At 43.6% G+C, this 21,466-nt stretch overlaps 1 protein-coding gene across 1 annotated transcript in view; it reads right to left on the minus strand.

Annotated features, from left to right (window-relative positions):
• Window positions 1–16,955: 16,955 nt before the first annotated feature.
• The window catches only part of NRAS (NRAS proto-oncogene, GTPase), a 29,135-nt gene continuing 24,624 nt past the window's right edge, over window positions 16,956–21,466 (minus strand). Inside the window, exons 5-6 of the mRNA XM_030220814.1 lie at window positions 18,872–18,995; window positions 16,956–18,133 (exon numbers count right to left, since the gene is read on the minus strand). Of these exons, the coding sequence (XP_030076674.1) occupies window positions 18,876–18,995 (120 nt within the window). The 3' untranslated portion in view covers window positions 16,956–18,133; window positions 18,872–18,875. The remainder of the gene's footprint in view (window positions 18,134–18,871; window positions 18,996–21,466) is intronic.

Consider the following 21,466-nt stretch of genomic DNA (forward strand, 5'->3'; position numbering starts at 1 on the left):
TTATTATATTATTAGATTTTGCATCATTTTCTGTCCTGAGTCTCCCCAGGTAAATGGTTTAAAACTTAGCAAATGCTGAAAATTACAACGCTATATCTGTACAAGGGGTCCAAGACAATGCTGATTGCCGTGTTCAACACTATTTGGAGTTTACAATGAATTTCATAAGGAATAATCCAGTTGCACTATCTCCCGATTGTGCACAGCAGACTTTAAAGCCTGAAAGTCCAAAAAAGCCTGCAATTTTTTTTTTACCTTGTGTAGCTTTAATCAAGCGCAAGTAGGTATTTTTCAGATCAATATAATAATAACTGGGTACTTGAATAACTGTAAACCGCTTTGAATGTAGTTGCAAAAACCTCAGAAAGGCGGTATATCAAGTCCCATTTCCCTTTCCCTCTTGTTCTCCAATCCAAAGGGCCCTCCCTAGTGGACAACACCCCCCCCCCCCCACGCCGACCCCAGGCCTACCTTGTCAAAATCCTTGCTGTCCAGCAGTGTAGGAGGGAGCAATGCCCAACAGCTCCTGCCCTCACCTGCCTTCTTCCATCTACTGCCTTTACATGTCGTACACATGACTCCATATTATTGGTAGGTACTGTGAGACTTCTGCTAGCAGTTGTCAGCACCATTTTGGAAGAAAGGAAGGAGTGACCGGGGATTGCTTTTGCCTGTTCCCTTGGACACAGGGATTTTGACTAAGTTAGGCCTGTGGGGGAGGGGGAAAGGCCTTCAGGAGTATGTGGGGAGCCTGGGGGAGGGTCTTTGTTTGGAGAAGGAAACACCTGTGAGTGGGAGCCCTTTGGGTGGGGAAGGGCTCTGGTTGGGACAGCACAAGCAAAGGATCCTTGATTTGGGGGTTTAGCCAATGGGGTGCACTCTGGTCACCGCTGATGATGAAGGGGGCCAGCCTGGGAGCATTGGGCTATGGCTTGGCGGATAATCCATCTGGGTTGTCCAGTCTTAAAAGCTTTTAGCTAGAGTTATTTTACAGGCTATACAGCTTGCGGAGTGAAGCTAGTGCACTTCGCAAACCGCACTTTAGTACTTACATGACCTAATTATCTCTTAGAATCCTTTAATACACAGAAAGAGGCAAATAAAACAAATTAGTCCTGTAATGCAGCTTGATAACTCCTCTTGCAATCAAGGCTGAGATCTTGAGCCATAAGTTTCATAAAGGATTCTATCATTCTTTCCCAAATTACTTTACCCAGCCCTGGTCTAGGTCCAGGCATAGGGGTCCTTCTGGAATCCAGCAAATATGAGCCCCGAGCCCTGAACGTTAAAGAATTCCCAAGATGTTTCCGCCCCTCCCTTCCCCCACCAGGGGCTGTGAGCATTACCTCTGCAGCTTCCCCAGCGCTGGGATCTTACTGGGACCCTTCCACATTGATGTGCACAGCATCACCAGGCCTGTACAAATTGTCTTTTTTAACAGGATGATCTTACTGTAGATTCTATGCTTTTGCTTGTTACTACTGCATTTTGATGGGTTTTTTTTCTTTTTTTAATTTGTGTTTTTATTATTTCTAACAAGAAAACATATGGTACTGGAAGTTTGCTGTGAGAAGACGTGGGGTCCAGCTCCTTATGAAGCATTGAGCGAAACAGGAGCTCACTGTTGGGCGTGGGCATACTCAGTAGTCTCAGCACAGACCACAGCTAAGTACTAGTTTCTTAAAACTTTACAAAACGGAATAAAGTTTGTTAAGGATTCTAACACAGTTTATATAATTTGAGGTTTTTCTGACTGATGACGATACTCGCTAGCGTATTTACCGTATGAACGTGTTCAAAGTATACGCAGAGCAAGACGGTCGGCTGTACTAATGAGATTAGTATCAGCTGGAACCGAGTGTCTGAAGTCTTTTTCCTCAAAATTAACAATAGCATTTAGCAGAGAGTTTCACTTGCCTATGGTGGACTTTAGATGTTTTTATTATTACAAATAACAATAAAGACATACGTTACAAAAAATGCCCTAAAGAGAACTCCCCTTCCTGTGCAAGATCCCTGGCTGTTTAACCTATTTTTATGCTCTACAGGCTGGAGGCATCAGTGTGACACTTGCAGACAGTGGTGTGCTGGAGCAGGCTCTCACGGGCTCGCGAGAGCCGTTTGTTAAGTTTTTTTTTTTTTTTTTTAATTTATTCAGTTTAACATTTCATTTATGTCATATACATAAATTAGAATTTAAAGAAATATACAATATTGAAAAAAAACAATCAGGTAAAGAAAATATACATTTGTTTGTCCACATTAATGATCCAAGAACTAGGAACTCAAATTTAAAACAAGATAACTGAGGCGGTTTCCCACCCCAGTCTACTCGAGTTCAAAAAGAAAAAAAAAAACATTTAACAGGAAAGACAAGAAATCAAGTCGGAGCAGCCGATATAGCATTCAATCCAGACAAACAACAGACTACTCTTTACTCACTATAAATTCTAAAAGTTTTCCCGGCTCAAAGAAAATATAATTAGTGGATTGGAAAGAAATATAGCATTTACAAGGAAATTTAAGTATAAAGGTCCCACCTAATTGTAAGACCCTTACTTTTAATAGTAAAAAGTCTTTTCTTTTTCTTTGTGTCTCTCGAGAGAGATCAGGGAACACTTGAATTTTTGAACCTAGGAAAGGTGTGGAGATGTGGCGAAAAAATAACCTGAATATATTATTACGGTCCAATTCTAATGCAAACGAGACCAACAATGTTGTCCTTTCTGTAATGACATCCATTGAACTTTCCAAAATCTGAGTTAGGTTCAAATCAGGCTGAGAAGGTTGTACATTATTAACTCGAGCTCCAGAAATGTATAACACCCTAGTCAGAGGAGGAAAAGCTTCTGAGGGAAGCCCCAGAACTTCAGTAAAGTATTTTTTTAACATTTCCTTGGCTGGAGTCAAAGGGGATTTAGGAAAATTCAAAAAACGTAAATTATTCCTTCGTAATTGATTTTCCAAATAGTCAATTTTTTTCCTTTGAATAGTATTATCTTTAATAACTGCAGAAATAGAATTCTTTATAGAATTTACCTCAGGTTCAAGATGGTCTATTCTATTCGTCTGATCAGTTACCTTAGTGGAAAGTTCTGAATGAGCCTGAGATAGCTTCCCCATATCTCCACACAAAGTTTCTGCCACTTGTAGTAGCGTGTTGTTTAGTCCTTGGATTGCCTCCCAAATGGAGTCCATTGTAACAACCGATGGTCTAGCTAATTCCCGGACGCTAACGGAAGGCTCACTCAGTTGTAGCTCAGGCAAAGACACTTGCAGCATCAAGCCTGTTTGCGAAGGTGTTTCCAACGGAGATGAGGTAGCTATGGGGTCTCCACTGCTATCAGCAGGGACTACACTTCCGGACGCTCCCGCCAATTGCCTCTCCATAGCCATCTGTTCCCCTCCGGGTCTCTGGGGCGTTGTTATCGGAGGGGGACTCAACGTCACTCCCTCTATGCTGAGGTCCGAAGATTCCATCGGACCCCTCGAGGCGCCGGCTTGGGTCCTCTGTAACAGCAGTCCCGCCTCCTCCAACGTCGTCTGCCGAGAGGGAAGGGGGTTCACCCGTCCTGTGGAGCTCGGTAAGTTGGATTTACCCTTTCTCTTCCCCATAATCTACTAGGGAAGGTTCCAACTTGAGATTTTGATGTAAGGGGTCAGGAGCTGCTGTTCATGCGTCTTTCTAGATCGCCATCTTGGATCCATTTGTTAAGTTTTTAAGAATTTTGGGAGCCGGTTGTTAAAGTAGGCCTCCCCATGGCTACTTTAACAACTGACTCCCAAAATGTGGGCTTGGGCCCCCTCCTGACTTCTCTTTTACTTTGCTGGCAGTGATGCTGGCCCCACCAGCCAAGTAAATAGACTGCTGCTGCTCCCTGCTCCTTGTTTCTGACTCTGAGCATCAGGCTGGGACTTTTCATGCAAGCGCAAGAAGGTTCCATCATACTGCTCAGAGCCAGAAACAAGCAGCAGAGAATGGTGGCAGTCCATTTATTGACTGATGGGGCTCGGCAAAGTTATGCCTAGCGTGCCCGCACAAGGGAGGGGAGAGAGAGGCATGTATTCCCCGCCCCCCAAATTTCAGGGTTGGCTATGCCTGAAGAGAGAGCCCGTTGTTAAAAATTTACCAGCACACCCCTGCTTGCAGAGGAATTTCGTAAGGATCAGCACTTGTCAATAAAGAACTTCAGTTGTCCCAGTCTTGAAGGCCCAGTGTTGCTTTTTTTGTTTTGTATACTTTCTATGTATGCTGTATTACCCTCTCTATTGGTTGGATACAAATGTAACAAAGCACTTGCCACGTGGCCATTTTGGGGGGGGGGGGGGGGGGAGCCCTCACTGCCACCCATTGAGGTGGCGGTAAGGGCTTCCGCATTAACCCGGATGTAACCAGGCAGCGCTCGGCAGTTCCTGATTACTGCTGAGTACACTCCGGCGCTACAAAAATAAATAATTTTTTGTAGAGCCGGAAATGACAGGGCGCTAGGGGTGGGAAGTACCACCGGGCTGCTGCAGTAGCCCAGCGGTACTTCCTGTACAGCGAGCGGTAAGTCCACGTTGGGCGTACCGCCACGTCGTAAAAGGAGCCCTTAACAACTTATTTGTTTTCTGAAAAAGTTTGATCTCTTACGAGATGAGGCAATTGAATGTAATTCTCCTATTATGTGGGATCTCTTTTTGTGTATTCCGCTTTGAATCCAACTGGAATTTAGTAGACTATTGGGCTCATTTTCAAAAGAGAAAAACATCCAAAAAGTGGCATGTCTGCATTTGGATGTTTTTCTCACAAAAATGTCCAAACTGGTATTTTCAAAAACAATTTTTAGACATTTTTTTATGAAGTCCGTCAGAAGTGCGTTCAAACCACAAGGGGGCGTGTCAGGGGCATGTTAAGGGTGGGATTTGGGTGTTACTAACACTTGGACATTTTTCAGCCATAATGGAACAGAACAAAACCTTCCAAGACTAAATCTTAGATGTTGGGTTAGGCCTGTTTTTATATGACCACTGGAGGGAATCAAAGATGAACAAAACATCTAAAGACTGTATGCCTTATTCTCCAAACATGGACCTTAAATCTATAGACTTAAAGGGGGAAAAAAAAAGTACCAAAATTCCATGCTCGCTGCTCACATTGCAGTGCATAATTATCATTATGTACAATATTTACTTACTATTATGGATAACTTGAATCAGTTAGTGGAAGGATTATCAGAAGCTAACAAACCTTCTTTCCAGTCGATTTTAGCATATTTTGAAGATTGTTCTCAAACATTTTGAAGAATTCTCAAACATGCGTGGGATAAGCATAAAGAAATCCTGTTCAGAAGGAAGGGATCCTCAGGAGCTTAGCGGAGGTTGGATGGCAGAGGCGGGGCTGGTGGTTGGGAGGCGGGGCTAGTGCTGGGCAGACTTATACGGTCTGTGCCCTGAAAAGGACAGATACAAATCAAGGGACTGGTGGTTGGGAGGCGGGGCTAGTGCTGGGCAGACTTATAGGGTCTATGCCCTGAAAAAGACAGATACAAATCAAGGTAAGGTATACACAAAAAGTAGCACATATGAGTTATCTTGTTGGGCAGACTGGATGGACTGTGCAGGTCTTTTTCTGCCATCATCTACTATATTACTATGACCTCCCCTTACTCCTCCAGTGGTCACTAACTCCCTCCCACCCCAAAATGTGATTAAAAACATTACTTGCCAGCCAGATGTTATACTCATGTCCATTAGAACAGCATGCAGGTCCCTGGAGTAGTCTAATGGTGGGTGCAGTGCACTGCAGACAGCTGGACCCAGGCCCATACCTTTCTCTACCTGTTACACTTGTGGAGGAAACTGTGAGCCCTCCAAAACTCACCAGAAACCCATGGTACCTCCTTCACCTATATGTGTACACCTGTAGTGGTGTACAGTTGGGGGTAGTGGGTTTTAGGGGAGTTTTGGGGGGCTCAGCAGACAAGATAAGGGAGCAATGGTGAGATGTGTACCTGGGTGCATTTTATGAAGTCCACTGCAGTGCCCCCTAGGGCGCCCTATTGCTTTCCTGGGATGTCTGGGGGACCAGTCTACTATAAATACTGGCTCCTCCTACATCCCAATGGCTTGATTTTGTGCGTTTTGCACTTGGACTTTTTTTGTTTGAAAATGGACCAAAAAAAAAATGTCCAAATCACAAAACCTTGTTCAAAGCAGTATTTTCAAAAACAAAAGATAGACGTTTTTTGTTTTTGAAAATGACCTTCTTTCCTATTCATATTTTGGACATTTTTTGCAAAACGTCCAAAGTTGGAGTTAGACATCATATAAAAAATGCCCCTCCACAATAAACATATAACATAGAATAGCACTGGGAGCCAGTGCAAACTGGTCAAAAGAGGAGTTGCTCATTCATATTTACATAAGTACATAAGTAATGCCACACTGGGAAAAGACCAAGGGTCCATCAAGCCCAGCATCCTGTCCACGACAGCGGCCAATCCAGGCCAAGGGCACCTGGCAGCTTCCCAAAACGTACAAACATTCTATACATGTTATTCCTGGAATTGTGGATTTTTCCCAAGTCCATTTAGTAGCGGTTTATGGACTTGTCCTTTAGGAAACCATCTAACCCCTTTTTAAACTCTGCCAAGCTAACCACCTTCACCACTTTCTCCGGCAACGAATTCCAGAGTTTAATTACGCGTTGGGTGAAGAAAGATTTTCTCTGATTTGTTTTAAATTTACTACACTGTAGTTTCATCGCATGCCCCCTAGTCCTAGTATTTTTGGAAAGCGTGAACAGACGCTTCACATCCACCTGTTCCACTCCACTCATTATTTTATATACCTCTATCATGTCTCCCCTCAGCCGTCTCTTCTCCAAGCTGAAAAGCCCTAGAGACTCCTTAGTCTTTCTTCATAGGGAAGTCGTCCCATCCCCGCTATCATTTTAGTCGCCCTTCGCTGCACCTTTTCTAGTTCCACTATATCTTTCTTGAGATGCGGCGACCAGAATTGAACACAATACTTTCTTTAAAAATTAACACTGGGGTTACTAAACAGATCCCTAATTTTCATCAGATACTCAGTTTTGACCTTCAAAATCAGAACCAGGAGCTGACATTGCTGCCTGGATGTCTCAACGCCACCTGAAATTAAATATGACCAAAACCGAGCTTCTCATTTTCCCCCCCAAACCCACCTCCCCGCTCCCCCCGTTTTCTATTTCTGTTGATGGCTCTCTCATTCTCCCTGTCTCCTCAGCTCGAAACCTTGGGGTCATCTTTGACTCTTCTCTCTCCTTCTCTGCTCATATCCAGCAGACCGCCAAGACCTGTCGTTTCTTTCTTTACAACATCCGTAAAATCCGCCCCTTTCTTTCCGAGCACTCTACCAAAACCCTCATCCACACCCTTGTCACCTCTCGTTTAGACTACTGCAATCTGCTTCTTGCTGGCCTCCCACTTAGTCACCTCTCCCCTCTCCAGTCGGTTCAAAACTCTGCTGCCCGTCTCATCTTCCGCCAGGGTCGCTTTACTCATACTACCCCTCTCCTCAAGACCCTTCACTGGCTCCCTATCCGTTTTCGCATCCTGTTCAAACTTCTTCTACTAACCTATAAATGTACTCACTCTGCTGCTCCCCAGTATCTCTCCACACTCGTCCTTCCCTACACCCCTTCCCGTGCACTCCGCTCCATGGATAAATCCTTCTTATCTGTTCCCTTCTCCACTACTGCCAACTCCAGACTTCGCGCCTTCTATCTCGCTGCACCCTACGCCTGGAATAAACTTCCTGAGCCCCTACGTCTTGCCCCATCCTTGGCCACCTTTAAATCTAGACTGAAAACCCACCTCTTTAACATTGCTTTTGACTCGTAACCACTTGTAACCACTCGCCTCCACCTACCCTCCTCTCTTCCTTCCCGTTCACATTAATTGATTTGCTTACTTTATTTATTTTTTGTCTATTAGATTGTAAGCTCTTTGAGCAGGGACTGTCTTTCTTCTATGTTTGTACAGCGCTGCGTATGCCTTGTAGCGCTATAGAAATGCTAAATAGTAGTAGTAGTAGTAGTAGTGTCAGCACCGACAGACTTAGAGATCCGAGTTCTGAGACACTGACATATGTCATCTTACATTTCAAGTTTGCAATAAATAACAGGGATTCATGGAAGGGGCATGATAATGTTTTCTCTTTCAGCTCTCTTTGAATATTTGCTTTCCTTCCAAGCAGCTAGGTTTGGAAAAGAAATTTCATCTATAATTAGGTTACCTGGTTCTTATTTAGTATTTCACCGTAATATCAAAACATTTTTATTTAGGAAGTATGTATTGAACACAGTATAATGTTCATGAGTTAGCTGAAGATATAGGATACATTGATCATTTAACAAATACTCAGTTTGCAAAGTGGATAGTGAGGTAGGGGCTATTTTTTCTTCTATTGTTATTTTCACTGTTTTTATGATTGTAATTCCTGGAAATTGTCCAGTATCTTACTCTGTAAAGCATTCTGAACTGGAAGGCTAGTGCAGGTAACGTTCTGCTATTATTATTATTATTATTATTAATACAAACTACTACTACTATTTAACATTTCTAGAGCGCTACAAAGTGTACGCAGCGCTGTACAAACACAGAAGAAAGACAGTCCCTGCTCAAAGAAAAGTACAGGGAGAACAGGGGCAGCTGTGGAAACGGAGAAATAAGCAAACTGTGCCTTTAAAAAAACTTAGAGGAGCCCCTTCCCCCCAATGCTGAGTCAGATCAAAGCTCCATCACACCCAGCACCCTGTCTCCAACACCCCTGTCCTTCAAGTGAAATGCTTAAAAGCACTTGTGCAAGCTTGTGTCTTTATAGACAGAATAATTCGGAGAAGGTTACGCCAGTTCCCAGTCAGTATCGCACTAATGTTAGTGATGGCACTATACACACACAGATAATCTGCGGACTTTGTAGCAACGGATGGAAAATGTCTAATAATGAGATATGATGTACATAAACTCGTGATTTGTTCAAGTATCTGTCCTGTTAACACAGGCAAGGCAGCTCTTTCACATCTCTCTGTGTTTTTGACTAGTCTACTGTGTCTTTCTGTACCTCTGCTTCTGCTATCATGCTTTTTTTTGTTGTAAATATATGCTGTCACTGATCGGTTTCTGACAAAGGGCAGAAATATTATTCTACAAAACTGTGTCTTTGTGGTAGCTGAGGAGGACCAGGAGTCTGGCAGAGGGAAGCACAGATTCACGGGCTTATCTCTTGACACCTGTAATATTGTGATAATGCTTCTCAGACTTTTGGCTAAGATTCAGGTGCTAATTCCAAGCCATGAGCTGAGAATGGTCCTTTTTTGGCCTTGTGCTAAGAACCTGGACAACATGATATAGGGAAGGGGCTCAATCAGGTTGATGCCCTCTCATCCAGCCCATTGAGGACACAGCAGTATAGATTAAAACCCCTGCTACAGTAGGGACTCTGCCGATCTGTGCCTTGCATACAACTCTATCACTTGCCAATCCTCTTTTAAATCCCCTGCCCCCAAAATAATATATTTTGTTGAAATGTACAATGGAGTTGCGTCTTGCTCCAGCCCTGGTTCATTCACATACGTCCACTCTAGTCGCATCCCCTCCCCAGCACTGAGTGTCAACATCTGCTCTGACATTTTCTGGCACAGTTCCGCTACTTCCACACATTCAGGATATCGAGTAACCTGCAATGCTAAGCTTGACCTTCAATGGGACTATTTTGAAGCAGGGTCGGGGGCAAGGGCCAAAGGTGGTCTCTGCCTCCTATAACAACTCTGGAGCAGTAGCCTCCACGTTGACCTTCAACTAGGGTGCAGAGGACAAAATAAATACAGAAAGCATGTGTGTCATAGCTTAAAAATGGTGACTGATTGCTATTTTGCCTGATGTTTGTTGAGCTACCCAGCTGAGGAGGATACAATTTCTTCAATTAAAATCATTAGAAATCAAACAAAATAAAAAATGGAAAAGAAAATAAGATGATACCTTTTTTATTGGACATAACTTAATACATTTCTTGATTAGCTTTCGAAGGTTGCCCTTCTTCGTCAGATCGGAAATAAGCAAATGTGCTAGCTGACAGTGTATATAAGTGAAAACATTCAAGCATTACTATGACAGTCTGACAGGGTGGGAGGATGGGGGTGGGTCGGAGGTATGCATGGGGACATCAAAGCATATCATTGATATTCTAACAGGATGGGTGTGGATAGGTGAGGGGTGGGGTGATCAACAGAGACATACAGCTTTATGGTTTATAATGGGCTAGGGACCCCAGATCCTTGTTAAGTCCTTTCTGTTGGGTGTTAAAATATTCAATCATTCTGACTTCAAAGGTCTTACGTTCTTGTATGGTTTTAAAGTTACCTTTCAGGATTCTCACTGTGAAGTCACTGATACAGTGTCCTGGTCCTGTAAAATGCTGAGAAGACGGGCAACCTTCGAAAGCTAGTCAAGAAATGTATTAAGTTATGTCCAATAAAAAAGGTATCATCTTATTTTCTTTTTCATGTTTTATTTTGTTTGATTTCTATTGATAACCTTAAGAGTGGACTAACACGGCTACCACACTCCTCTACTATTCAATTAAAATCTAAAGTATTTTTCTTAGATGTATAATTTCCTATCAGCAGATTAATTATGTGTTTAATGATCCTTCTCAACTGGAGGATTTCCATCTGAATAAGTAAATTCAGCTTGTTTCTTTGATATTTTTCATCTGGGGAAGGATGAGAATAGGGGACGTTAGTACATTTAAAACAAAGGAGAAAATTTGTCTTCACCCAACGCGTAATTAAGCTCTGGAATTCGCTGCCGGAGAACGTGGTGAAGGCGGTTAGCTTGGCAGAGTTTAAAAAGGGTTTGGACGGTTTCCTAAAGGACAAGTCCATAGACCGCTACTAAATGGACTTGGGAAAAATCCACAATTTCGGGAATAACATGTATAGAATGTTTGTACATTTGGGAAGCTCACCAGGTGCCCTTGACCTGGATTGGCCGCTGTCGGGGACAGGATGCTGGGCTTGATGGGCCTTTGGTCTTTTCCCAGTATGGTATTGCTTATGTAAGTCAACAGTATTATCCTTATTGTTTTGTAAATTTTCCCTCTTTTCTCTACATTACAGTTAGCTTCTGTAATGTGGTGAATGGAATTAGTTTTTTTTTTTCTTTCTATTATAATGATGGTACAATTTAATTGTATTGTGATTCCCTATGAAGAAAGACTAAGGAGGCTAGGGCTTTTCAGCTTGGAGAAGAGACGGCTGAGGGAAGACATGATAGAGGTATATAAAATAATGAGTGGAGTGGAACAGGTGGATGTGAAACATCTGTTCACGCTTTCCAAAAATACTAGGACTAGGGGGTATGCGATGAAACTACAGTGTAGTAAATTTAAAACAAATCAGAGAAAATATTTCTTCACCCAACGCATAATTAAACTTTGGAATTCGTTGCCGGAGAAAGTGGTGAAGGCGGATAGCTTAGCAGAGTTTAAAAATGGGTTTGACGGTTTCCTAAAGGACAAGTCCATAAACCACTACTAAATGGACTTGGGAAAAATTCACAATTCCAGGAATAACATGTATAGAATGATTGTACGTTTGGGAAGCTTGCCAGGTGCCCTTGGCCTGGATTGGCCGCTGTCGTGGATAGGATGCTGGGCTCGATGTACCCTTGGTCTTTTCCCAGTGTGGCATTACTTATGTACTTGTGTCCTCTACTTGGCTCACTTTTATTACATAGAGCAGTGATTTAACCTATTGTGATGTCATAGTGGCTCATTCCACCAATAAGAGCCAACCTCATTAGTGATGTCACAATGGCTTGATTGTATAGAATGTTTGTACGTTTGGGAAGCTCGCCAGGTGCCCTTGGCCTGGATTGGCCGCTGTCGTGGACAGGATGCTGGGCTCGATGGACCCTTGGTCTTTTCCCAGTGTGGCATTACTTATGTCCTTATGATTTCATTTCTATTGTAGTTTATTTTATAATTTCAATTATTTATAAAAAAACATACAAATAAAAATGGTGACTGAGCAAGACAAGCTGAGAAAATACCAGAGAAAGAGTCTTGTCTCTGCAGGTTGGTACATATGGATTAAGAGGCAAGTAATTAGGAGGACCAGATTAAAATCCTCCTGAACTGGGGGGGGGGGGGGGGGGGGGGGCTCATTTCTAGTCTGTGTCAGACTGTCACAGTTCCAGAATTTCTTTTAAAGTGGTTGTTTATTTGGCATGAACGCTTTCCTGGATGTAGTTTCTCTGGCTTGAACATCCACTTTGGGTTTTTTTTTTGTATTAATTAAAGTATCCCACTGTTTACAAGATTCCATATAAATCTATTCTAGGACACTACTACTATAAATCACTTCTATAGCGCTACCAGTCATACGCAGCGACACTTTTGGTTAGCAGTACCAGAGTGTAAAAATGTGGAATGAAATACCATTAGAGCTGCTGCTCCTTATTATTATGTAATTTTTTAAAAACACATCTGTTTTCAACCATTGGCTAGAATGTTTTTGTTCTGGTTCTAATTTCTTCTCAAATATGTCAGGGATCTCTTATTTGAATCCAATGGACACAGGTGGAATAGAAATTGCAGAATAGAGTAGGGCAAGGAAAACCTAATTTTATGATGGGGTGGGGAGAGGGATTTGGATAGGGAGGAAGATTGTGAAGATATTGGTGGTGGGGGGGGGGGGGGTGACTACCAATTTCTCTCATCCACCATGCTGGAAAATGTCTACAAACTCATTTATAGGTGGTACCTCATCCTGCACTGATTGCATGGGATTAATACAAACGTATTTATTCAGATTTTGCTTACACCTTTTCAGTAGTAGCTCAAGGCAAGTTACATTCAGGTACACTGGGTATTTCTGACCTTAGAGGGCTCACAACCTGAGGCAATGGAGGGTTAAGTGACTTGCCCAAGGTCACAAGGAACAGCAGTGTGATTTGAACCTATCACCTCTGGATGTCAAGGCTGGGGCTCTACCCACTAGGCCACTCCTCCAATCCAGCTTGTCAAATAGATGCTAGCAAATATATGGGTCCTTCCTTCATATTTGGCACGCCTGTCAAGTGATTCAGAGGTTTTGTTTTCCCCCGTGGGGGGGGGGGGGGGGGGGGAGGAGGAGAATGCATAGTATTCATGAATTCAGTAATGGGGGTTCTTACATATCTGGACCCCCTATTTCAATACCTTGGTCACCCACGTGCGATCAGCCATTTTGAACATGAGATTTGAGGACCCATAATTATCTATTGCTACAGGCTGAGCTTCCTTGAAAGAATGTCTTTTTAAGGATTGAAAAAGGGGGGGGGGGGGGGGGGAGAGAATATTTAGAAACAGGTTCCCTTTGTTTTTTTTTCAGTGATTTTTGCATAATGTTGCTCCGATTTATCTAAATTCTGTGTAAGTGTTCAACCTTTAATAAAAATACTTAACATTAAAAAAAATCCTCCTGAAGGCTTAGTACTAGCTCTGCAGAAAGGTCTGGATTCAGTTTCTGGCTCCAGAGAGGGGGAGGGGTGGTGTAATATCCAAGTACCCCTCCCACCTACATTGTGCACGGAAGCAGCTTTTAAAAACAATTGCTGCTCCCATTCAAAACATGTCCAATGAGCCAGCAGTGCTAGTGTCCCATTCCCGATTCCTCCCAGACAGCAATCGCTCCCCCAATACCATCCAAACCTTCCCCCCACCAAGGCATCAGAAGATTCCCTGCCCCCAATGATACCAGACACTCCTTTAAAGGTACCTGATCCACCCCCCCCCCCCCCCCCAATGCAGCAAAAACAACCCTCCGCTACCACGGATTGCCTCAAGACCCCCAAACCCTACCAGGAGTCCTGGTGTCTAGTGGGAACAGATGCAACCCCCAGTTGCTCCTGCTTCGTTGGCTACAGGCATTTTGCCCTTATTTGAGAGTCTGATCCCTGGTGGTACTACAACAATTTTATCACTAGGGGTCATGGCACCATTTTTGACCTGAAGCCATACGATAAGGAACAAGTAGTCTTCGCTCTTGCTTCCGCTAGACACCAGGGACCCCCCCCCCCCCAATAAGGTCAGGGATGGGGGGAGGGTCTTCTTTCCACATGTGTTGGGAAGTGTTTCAGGGAGACTGCATGCCTTTGGGTGGGTGGTTGGGTGTGTGTGTGTGGGGGGGGGGGGGGGGGAGGAGGTGCAGGCATCAGAAACCAGGTGTGATCAGGATGGGGCAGATCTCAGCATTGCTGACATTTACATGGGTTCCCCGTGCAAGATAGGAAATCCACATCATGCGTTAGGCCCACTCTACCATGTGTTAGGCCCACTCTACCATACCTCCTGGCAATGTAAACATGGTTAAGCATCACCATGTATAAACAGCCCCCTTTCTAAAATGGCTTTTTACAAGTGATGTTTTAATACGTTAGGACTAAAGATGTGGTTCAGGGCAGGGACAGCAACCAGACTCTGGCCCAGGCGACAATTTCTGGAGGCACTGAGCCCGAGGCAATAAGACTTACTTGTCCAATGAACCCTCAATCCTTCTCATCACACAAACATTTGCCCCAATTCTGTATATACGTTAACAAATCCTTCTGAATAAATAAGGCACTTGCAAAAAGGACTTATAAATCACTGGGATATTTATTTAATCAATAAATGTTACATTACAACCTCTGCTGGAAGAATCCAGATGTTCCTCGCAACAGAGCAGTTTTATGTCCATTCCCATCTCGCCTTACACTACAGATTCAGGAACTGGTGGTCGCTCTCCCAACTCTCTCGTGAGACATCACAAAACTAGCACAGGTTGAACAGTTTCAAGAGCAAAATCCACACTCTTAGGATCTTGGAGGAAACAAATGTAAAAAACTGGAATCACACTTTGAATGTCTTAAAGGCACCGGGAAGATGGGATATTTCATTTAAAGTTTGACCCTTACCCTTGCCCCCCCCCCCCCCCTCCCCTCCCTTAGCAGCATGCCTGGATATTTACACTAGAATATTTCTGTTGCATCCAGAAAACAAAAAAAAAATCCTTACAGGGATTTTGTAAACCTCAGTTCACACTAAACAATACACATTACTCCTCAGATGTAGGATGTAGTTTTGCTCACAGATTAATCCCTTCCAGAGTAACCAATACTGAACTTGATGTGCAACGATGATAAATTCTAATACACAGTGTGGGCGGCACCAAACAAATCTAATTCAGCAGCTGGTTCATAGGTCTGGATTAATACTGTACTGGGTCCTAGACAAACACACTGTGAGCTACCAATTTACTTCTTTTCTCACCCCCCCCCCCCCCATCCCATTCAGTTTTGCAGGGCAATTGCAATGCCTAGCTGCGGGATGGAGCAAACGTGGGTATTAAGGCAAGCACGTGCTCTAAACAGAAGTACCAGCTTATTCTTGTTGCTAGCTCTTTTCCTCAGCTTACAGCAGATACCTCACACTCACCCCATTCCTCTTGAGTTCCTCCTCCTCAACAATCCCACTCTCCCAGGACACTCACTGGTTCCTGTGGCTCTCTCTATGGGCACCTGCAGATTTCAAGTCTCCCCTTCAGCACTTGCAACACAGTCCCTCCTCCCTGGGACTACAGCAGCGTTCCTACTGGATGAATCCTACCACAGACTCTGCACCGGAAAGGGGGGGTGGGGGAAAGACTGGAGAGCTATAGAAGCTAAACTCTGAAAAACATCCAAGACACTTTAGCAGGACTGGGTAAAAAGCTAGATCTTCTGGATCTTGCAACTTCTGCCTTAAAAGCCGCCGGGATGATCTGGCTTTTACACAGACACCAGGGAGCAGGGATACCAAATGGATCCAGACCCTGAAGCAGCAGCAGGAGTGTATGGGGGGTGGTGGTGGGGAATCAGCCTAGGCTCTCTGAAACAAATGGGATCTGGCGTGAATAGGTACTGCAGGGGCTGGGTAAAAGCCAGATCCACCCAATAATGAGTAATTTAATTTTATTATAGATCCAGCTTATTTCAGTCACATTCTGGATCCCAGATAGCTAACTTACAAATCTGCAGAATCCTGTAAATATCCAGACAATTAGCATGCCTAGTCTCCTAAATCCTCAGCACATTTGACAGCCCCTCACCCTAAACATTTGGGTTCTAGGCATGTACTTAGTTTGCCTATGTCATAATCTGGCTTTGCTGGTGCAACAAGTTGCTGGATTTACCTGACTGGAAGTAAAAATATACTCCAGAAGATAATGGAGATAGCTTGAAAGTGATTTTCTGCAGATACAAATACATGAAGATCTTAAGGCTTCCTCCCATGACTTCCTGGTATTATTTACTGACAAACTGGCAGAAGGAGGAGATTAGTGCACAGTTTACCGCATAGAAAAATGCCAGTATGAAACAAGATGCAATAGCTACAGGGGACAGTGTTAGTGTTGCCATTTCAGGTGTCAATAGCCACAGAAAGAATACATCCCAAACTTTGCAATCCAGTTTTTCTCTGCAGTAACAATGTGCACAATATGAACTTTAGCCCTTAAGTTAAAAAGGTAGGAATAGAAAAATTCCTCATGGGCAAGCTGAAGGTCTCTGGTTTTCTAAAGGCGACTTAATATCAGCATTGCCCAAGCTACAGAGGTAAACATTTAATTGGTGTAAAACAATCAACTACTACCATTCACAGACACACACAAAGACATGTGGAATGTATGAAATGTATAGATATGTACAGTCTTTTTATGCACAAATGAGCGCTCAATCCACACACGCGTAAACAAGGCATAAATGAACAATTTAACTGGTCAGTATAAAACACCACAGTGATTGGATTGTGCATTGCAAAAAATACCACAGGTCATTCTCAGCACTGGCCAATGGGAAGGCAGCTTTGACAATGCACTATGACATCACAGTGCAGTTCCACAGTGGCAAAACTGAACCTACAAGGGGGGGGGGGGGAGGGAACATGACTATATGCCCAAGAACTCCTACCCCCTAATGTCTCTCTCTCTCCCCCCCCCCCCCCCCTTAAGGAGACGTGGGGAACTGGCATAACAGCCACATACTGGAATGTCGTAAATATATAACCTGTCACTTCTTGGCTTTCTGCTGCATTTGGCTTATGAAGCTGCCTTAGCATTTTTCTCCCAAGGATATCACAAAAGGGAGCCTGGCAATATAAAGCGCCAACCAACTAGATTTCAGCACTGAATGACCAGATTTTAAAAAAGGCATTTTGCAAATAAATATCTGTCCAGGTGAAAAACATACAACTTCCAGCTGTATGGATCCGTAAGCAGGAATTTCTATGTTACAGAGGTGGAAACATTTCCGAGGGTTCAGGTCTCCCAAGCGGGAAGCCGTAACTGAGATTTTCTCTGCAGCGTCTGTAAAAGGCCAGGGAAATGAACCAATGTCAATTGAAGCAGGCTCTCTCTTGTTATCAGAGCCCGGAGTGTATAACAGAGGCGCCAGAATCATCCAGCGTTAACTGCTCGCTGTGCTATAAGTGGTTTCTGTAAAGCCAAATATCCAGAAACTGCTGCGCAGTACCTGTGGCCATAAACAGTAGTGAATGTGCTTCAGACATCACAGGCCAGTGACAGAAACCTCACATTTTACCACGTTGACGCACAGATCTTCCTCACTTCAGGCAAGGCAGCGAGACCCACTGGTAACGTTTTCACCGCATCAGGTCTCCATCTCGGTGCTCCGTCTCTGAGGTTTTAGCTGTTATCTGTCAGTAAAGGTATGGTCATAAGACGAGAACTGATCCCTGATCTCACCAGAGCATGTACTGATGCTCGTGTATACGGCTGATTGTCCTCCGACCACGGGAGCTTATGAACAGACTCCCTCTTTGCAAGACAAAAATGTCACAAACTGGCCCAGAAATTTTACAAAGTGAAAAGAATAGCTGGCTGGCTGTGATGAGTACTCAGAGACGGAGGCCGTCCTAGGTCAGAAGGTCACAACGGGAGGGGGCAAATGCCCAGGAAAGTTCTCTGGGAGGGTAGGGGAAAAGAGAAGCACTACTTCAGCTGTCACAGGGGCAGCTACACTCTTAGCTTCTTGTGTGTACATCAGGGCGATGGGAGAGGGCACTAGCAGCATCCATGGTCCACTCCTGCCTGAAAAGGTAAGAATTAAAAAGCAAGTCAGTTTAAGGCACTCCCAAAACATATCACTGAGACATGAGACAGGCCTAGCCACACAGGCAACCTGCAATGCCTGTTCAAAACCACCAGGTGTCAGAGATGAAGAACACAAAAAAGGGGGTCCAAATCACAAAAAATGGCGGAAGATAAACCAAAACAGACCAAAAACCAAGGGAGTAAGAGCGCCAGAAAAGTTTAATGGGACCCATTAAACTTTTCTGGCGCTCTTACTCCCTTGGTTTTTGGTCTGTTTTGGTTTATCTTCCGCCATTTTTTGTGGTTTATCACTAGATGAAGGCAAGAGAAAATGGAGGGATGGGAGATAGCAAGAGAGAAGGGGAAAAACATGGGTGGAAAGAAGAGGCACAAGCGGAGGAAGGAGAGAAAACAGAAGACTCTGTAAGTAAGTTTGGATTTTCGGACAGATGCCTGAATAAGGTAACGTAGCGTTCTTGCAGTACCCATCCACTTTGATACACATCAGTGAAATTAGCTGAAGGCGATACCTATTTAAAATCAGACCAGCTGATTACATTAGTAATTCATTTCTGAGACTCGGATTCATGTTTGTCAGCTAAGGATGAAGATGTCCGAGTATACACATCAGCAATTATTTGACCAGGGCACTCAATCCTATGTAACTCTGTCCAATCTGAAAAAAAAACTCCCCTACATCTGCTTAATAAACCAACAGGTTGTGCGATAACTCACCTCATCACACGAGTGTGCATGAGAGGCCATTGCAGCCCTGATTACTGTCCTCACTGCTGTTCAGTTTTTTCATTCTGTACTGCCGGATTTCTCTGACCAGCGTGTAAAAGGCATCCTCGACTCCCTAAAGAGAAAAGTAAAATACATTCTTTTCCACATTATGTTCTCATTCACCTGGCTGGTGCCACTGCCACTAAAGCAGCATTAGCAGTAGCACCTTTCCTCACTCATTCAAAGAGAAACATAGCGGCCTAGTGGTTAGGGTGGTGGACTTTGGTCCTGGGAAACTGGTTCGATTCCCACTTCAGGCACAGGCAGCTCCTTGTGACTCTGGGCAAGTCACTTAACCCTCCATTGCCTCATGTAAGCCGCATTGAGCCTGCCATGAGTGGGAAAGCGCAGGGTACAAATGGAACAAAAATAAAATAGATACTATTGGAGATTCTACATGGAATGTTGCTACTATTGGAGATTCTACATGGAATGTTGCTATTCCACTAGCAACATTCCATGTAGAAGGCTGCGCAGGCTTCTGTTTCTGTGAGTCTGACGTCCTAGTGGTTAGGGTGGTGGACTTTGGTCCTGGGGAACTGAGGAACTGAGTTCGATTCCCACCTCAGGCACAGGCAGCTCCTTGTGACTCTGGGCAAGTCACTTAACCCTCCATTGCCCCATGTAAGCCGCATTGAGCCTGCCATGAGTGGGAAAGCACAGGGTACAAATGTAACAAAAAAAAAAAAAAAAATTAACTCTTCCCTCTCCACGATTCCCTAATATGTCTGTTACACATGAACTTTATTCTACCTCTACATCATTTTGTATTTGTTCATACTGGAACTGGCGATTGCCTTTACGGTACTACGTAAGCCACATTGAGCCTGCAATTAGATGGGAAAATGTGGGATACAAATGTAACAAATAAATAGCATCACCATGAGTCTATAATCTACATAGCTCCAATTCTCTTTCCTAGTTCCAAAAAGAAGCTCTTTCCTCAGGCAGCACACTTCAGATCTCACATGTACATGAATGTTTCTCTTCCAAAAGGCTCATCCCTACCTTGATCCAGAATTTTAACCACCAGTTCTTTGTAAGTCTCCTCCCTGCCCTCTCCCAATCCATGACAACATAAAAAAAATAACCTAGTCGCAAGATCTCCAACAGTTGTCATATCTTCCCTCTAAAACAGCTCGACTGGAGTCTGCTTTTTTTATTTTTGTTACATTTGTACCCTGCGCTTTCCCACTCATGGCAGGCTCAATGCGGCTTACATGGGGCAATGGAGAGTTAAGTGACTTGCCCAGAGTCACAAGGACCTGCCTGTGCCTGAAGTGGGAATCGAACTCAGTTCCTCAGTTCCCCAAGACCAAAGTCCACCACCGTAACCACTAGGCCACTCCTCCACTGTTGCTACTATTGGAGATTCTACATGGAATGTTGCTATTCCACTAGTAGAAAACGAATCCACAATATCAATGTCTCTGGTAACATTCAATAACTTGTACACACAAACCAGGACTTATAGCCACCAACTTCAAGAGAGTGCTGTGAAACAGTTCACACCAGTATAATATTATAGAAATATTTTTTATGTGTATAGAGTACCCTCAGATATTCACCACTATAACTGCAGTCAATAATGCTGCTACAAAGTGGCATAGCATTTCTTTCATCAGGTAACTCTAACAGATTTTTTGGGGAGAGCAACATATGCTCATTTTATATGCTTCCCAAACACCTCAGTGCTATAAAATCACTTATTACTTTTAAAATTGTATATACTAGGTGAAAACTGTGCACTTATCTCTTAAGTTCTTGCCTTCCAGGCAGAACTATCTTGCCTTGCTGAAACATTCGTCAGTTGCCTTCCCCTGAAACCGCCCGACTCCGCGGGGTTTCAATCACTTTCCTCAGGGACAAGGGTTAAGGCTGCATAAATCTTTTCTTCCTCCTTGTTTTCTTCTCTCAAGCAATCCACAAGACAAAGCAAATTAAGATACAACACGATGTGCACTACATCTTTTGTGGTCTACATTATTGAATGCCCTTGCCATCTGTATTATGTAGGGCGCACCATAAGACATATGAGGGTGAGGTTAATAGAACATAAAAGCAGATTATCTACAAAAACTATGACAGCTCCTATGGTTGCCCATTGTGAGCAATTTAAACATACATTTGCAGATTTACGGTGGTTTATCATTGATCATGTCCCTGTTCGGATGAATAGCATGGATCGGGCCACTGCATTAGCTAGACGTGAGCAGTGGTGGATCTTTACTTTACAGACAATGAACCCTCAGGGGCTCAATGAAAATGTGGAATGGAATACTATAATTTGATCTGGAGTGGCTTGTAGAGATGCCTGCAACTCGTCTTTCTGTCTGCTTTTGAGCAGTTTGCATAAAGTTAGTTGTGATCATGACGTCATTTCCGACCTTACATGGATGCGGATGCTTTATAAGCCACAGGGGATAAGCAGGTTTTGCTTTGTCTTGTGGATTGCTTGAGAGAAGAAAACAAGGAGGAAGAAAAGATTTATGCAGCCTTAACCCTTGTCCCTGAGGAAAGTGATTGAAACCCCGTGGAGTCGGG

This window comes from Microcaecilia unicolor, chromosome 12 (genome assembly GCF_901765095.1).
Source record: "Microcaecilia unicolor chromosome 12, aMicUni1.1, whole genome shotgun sequence".
Taxonomy (NCBI): Eukaryota; Metazoa; Chordata; class Amphibia; order Gymnophiona; family Siphonopidae; genus Microcaecilia; species Microcaecilia unicolor.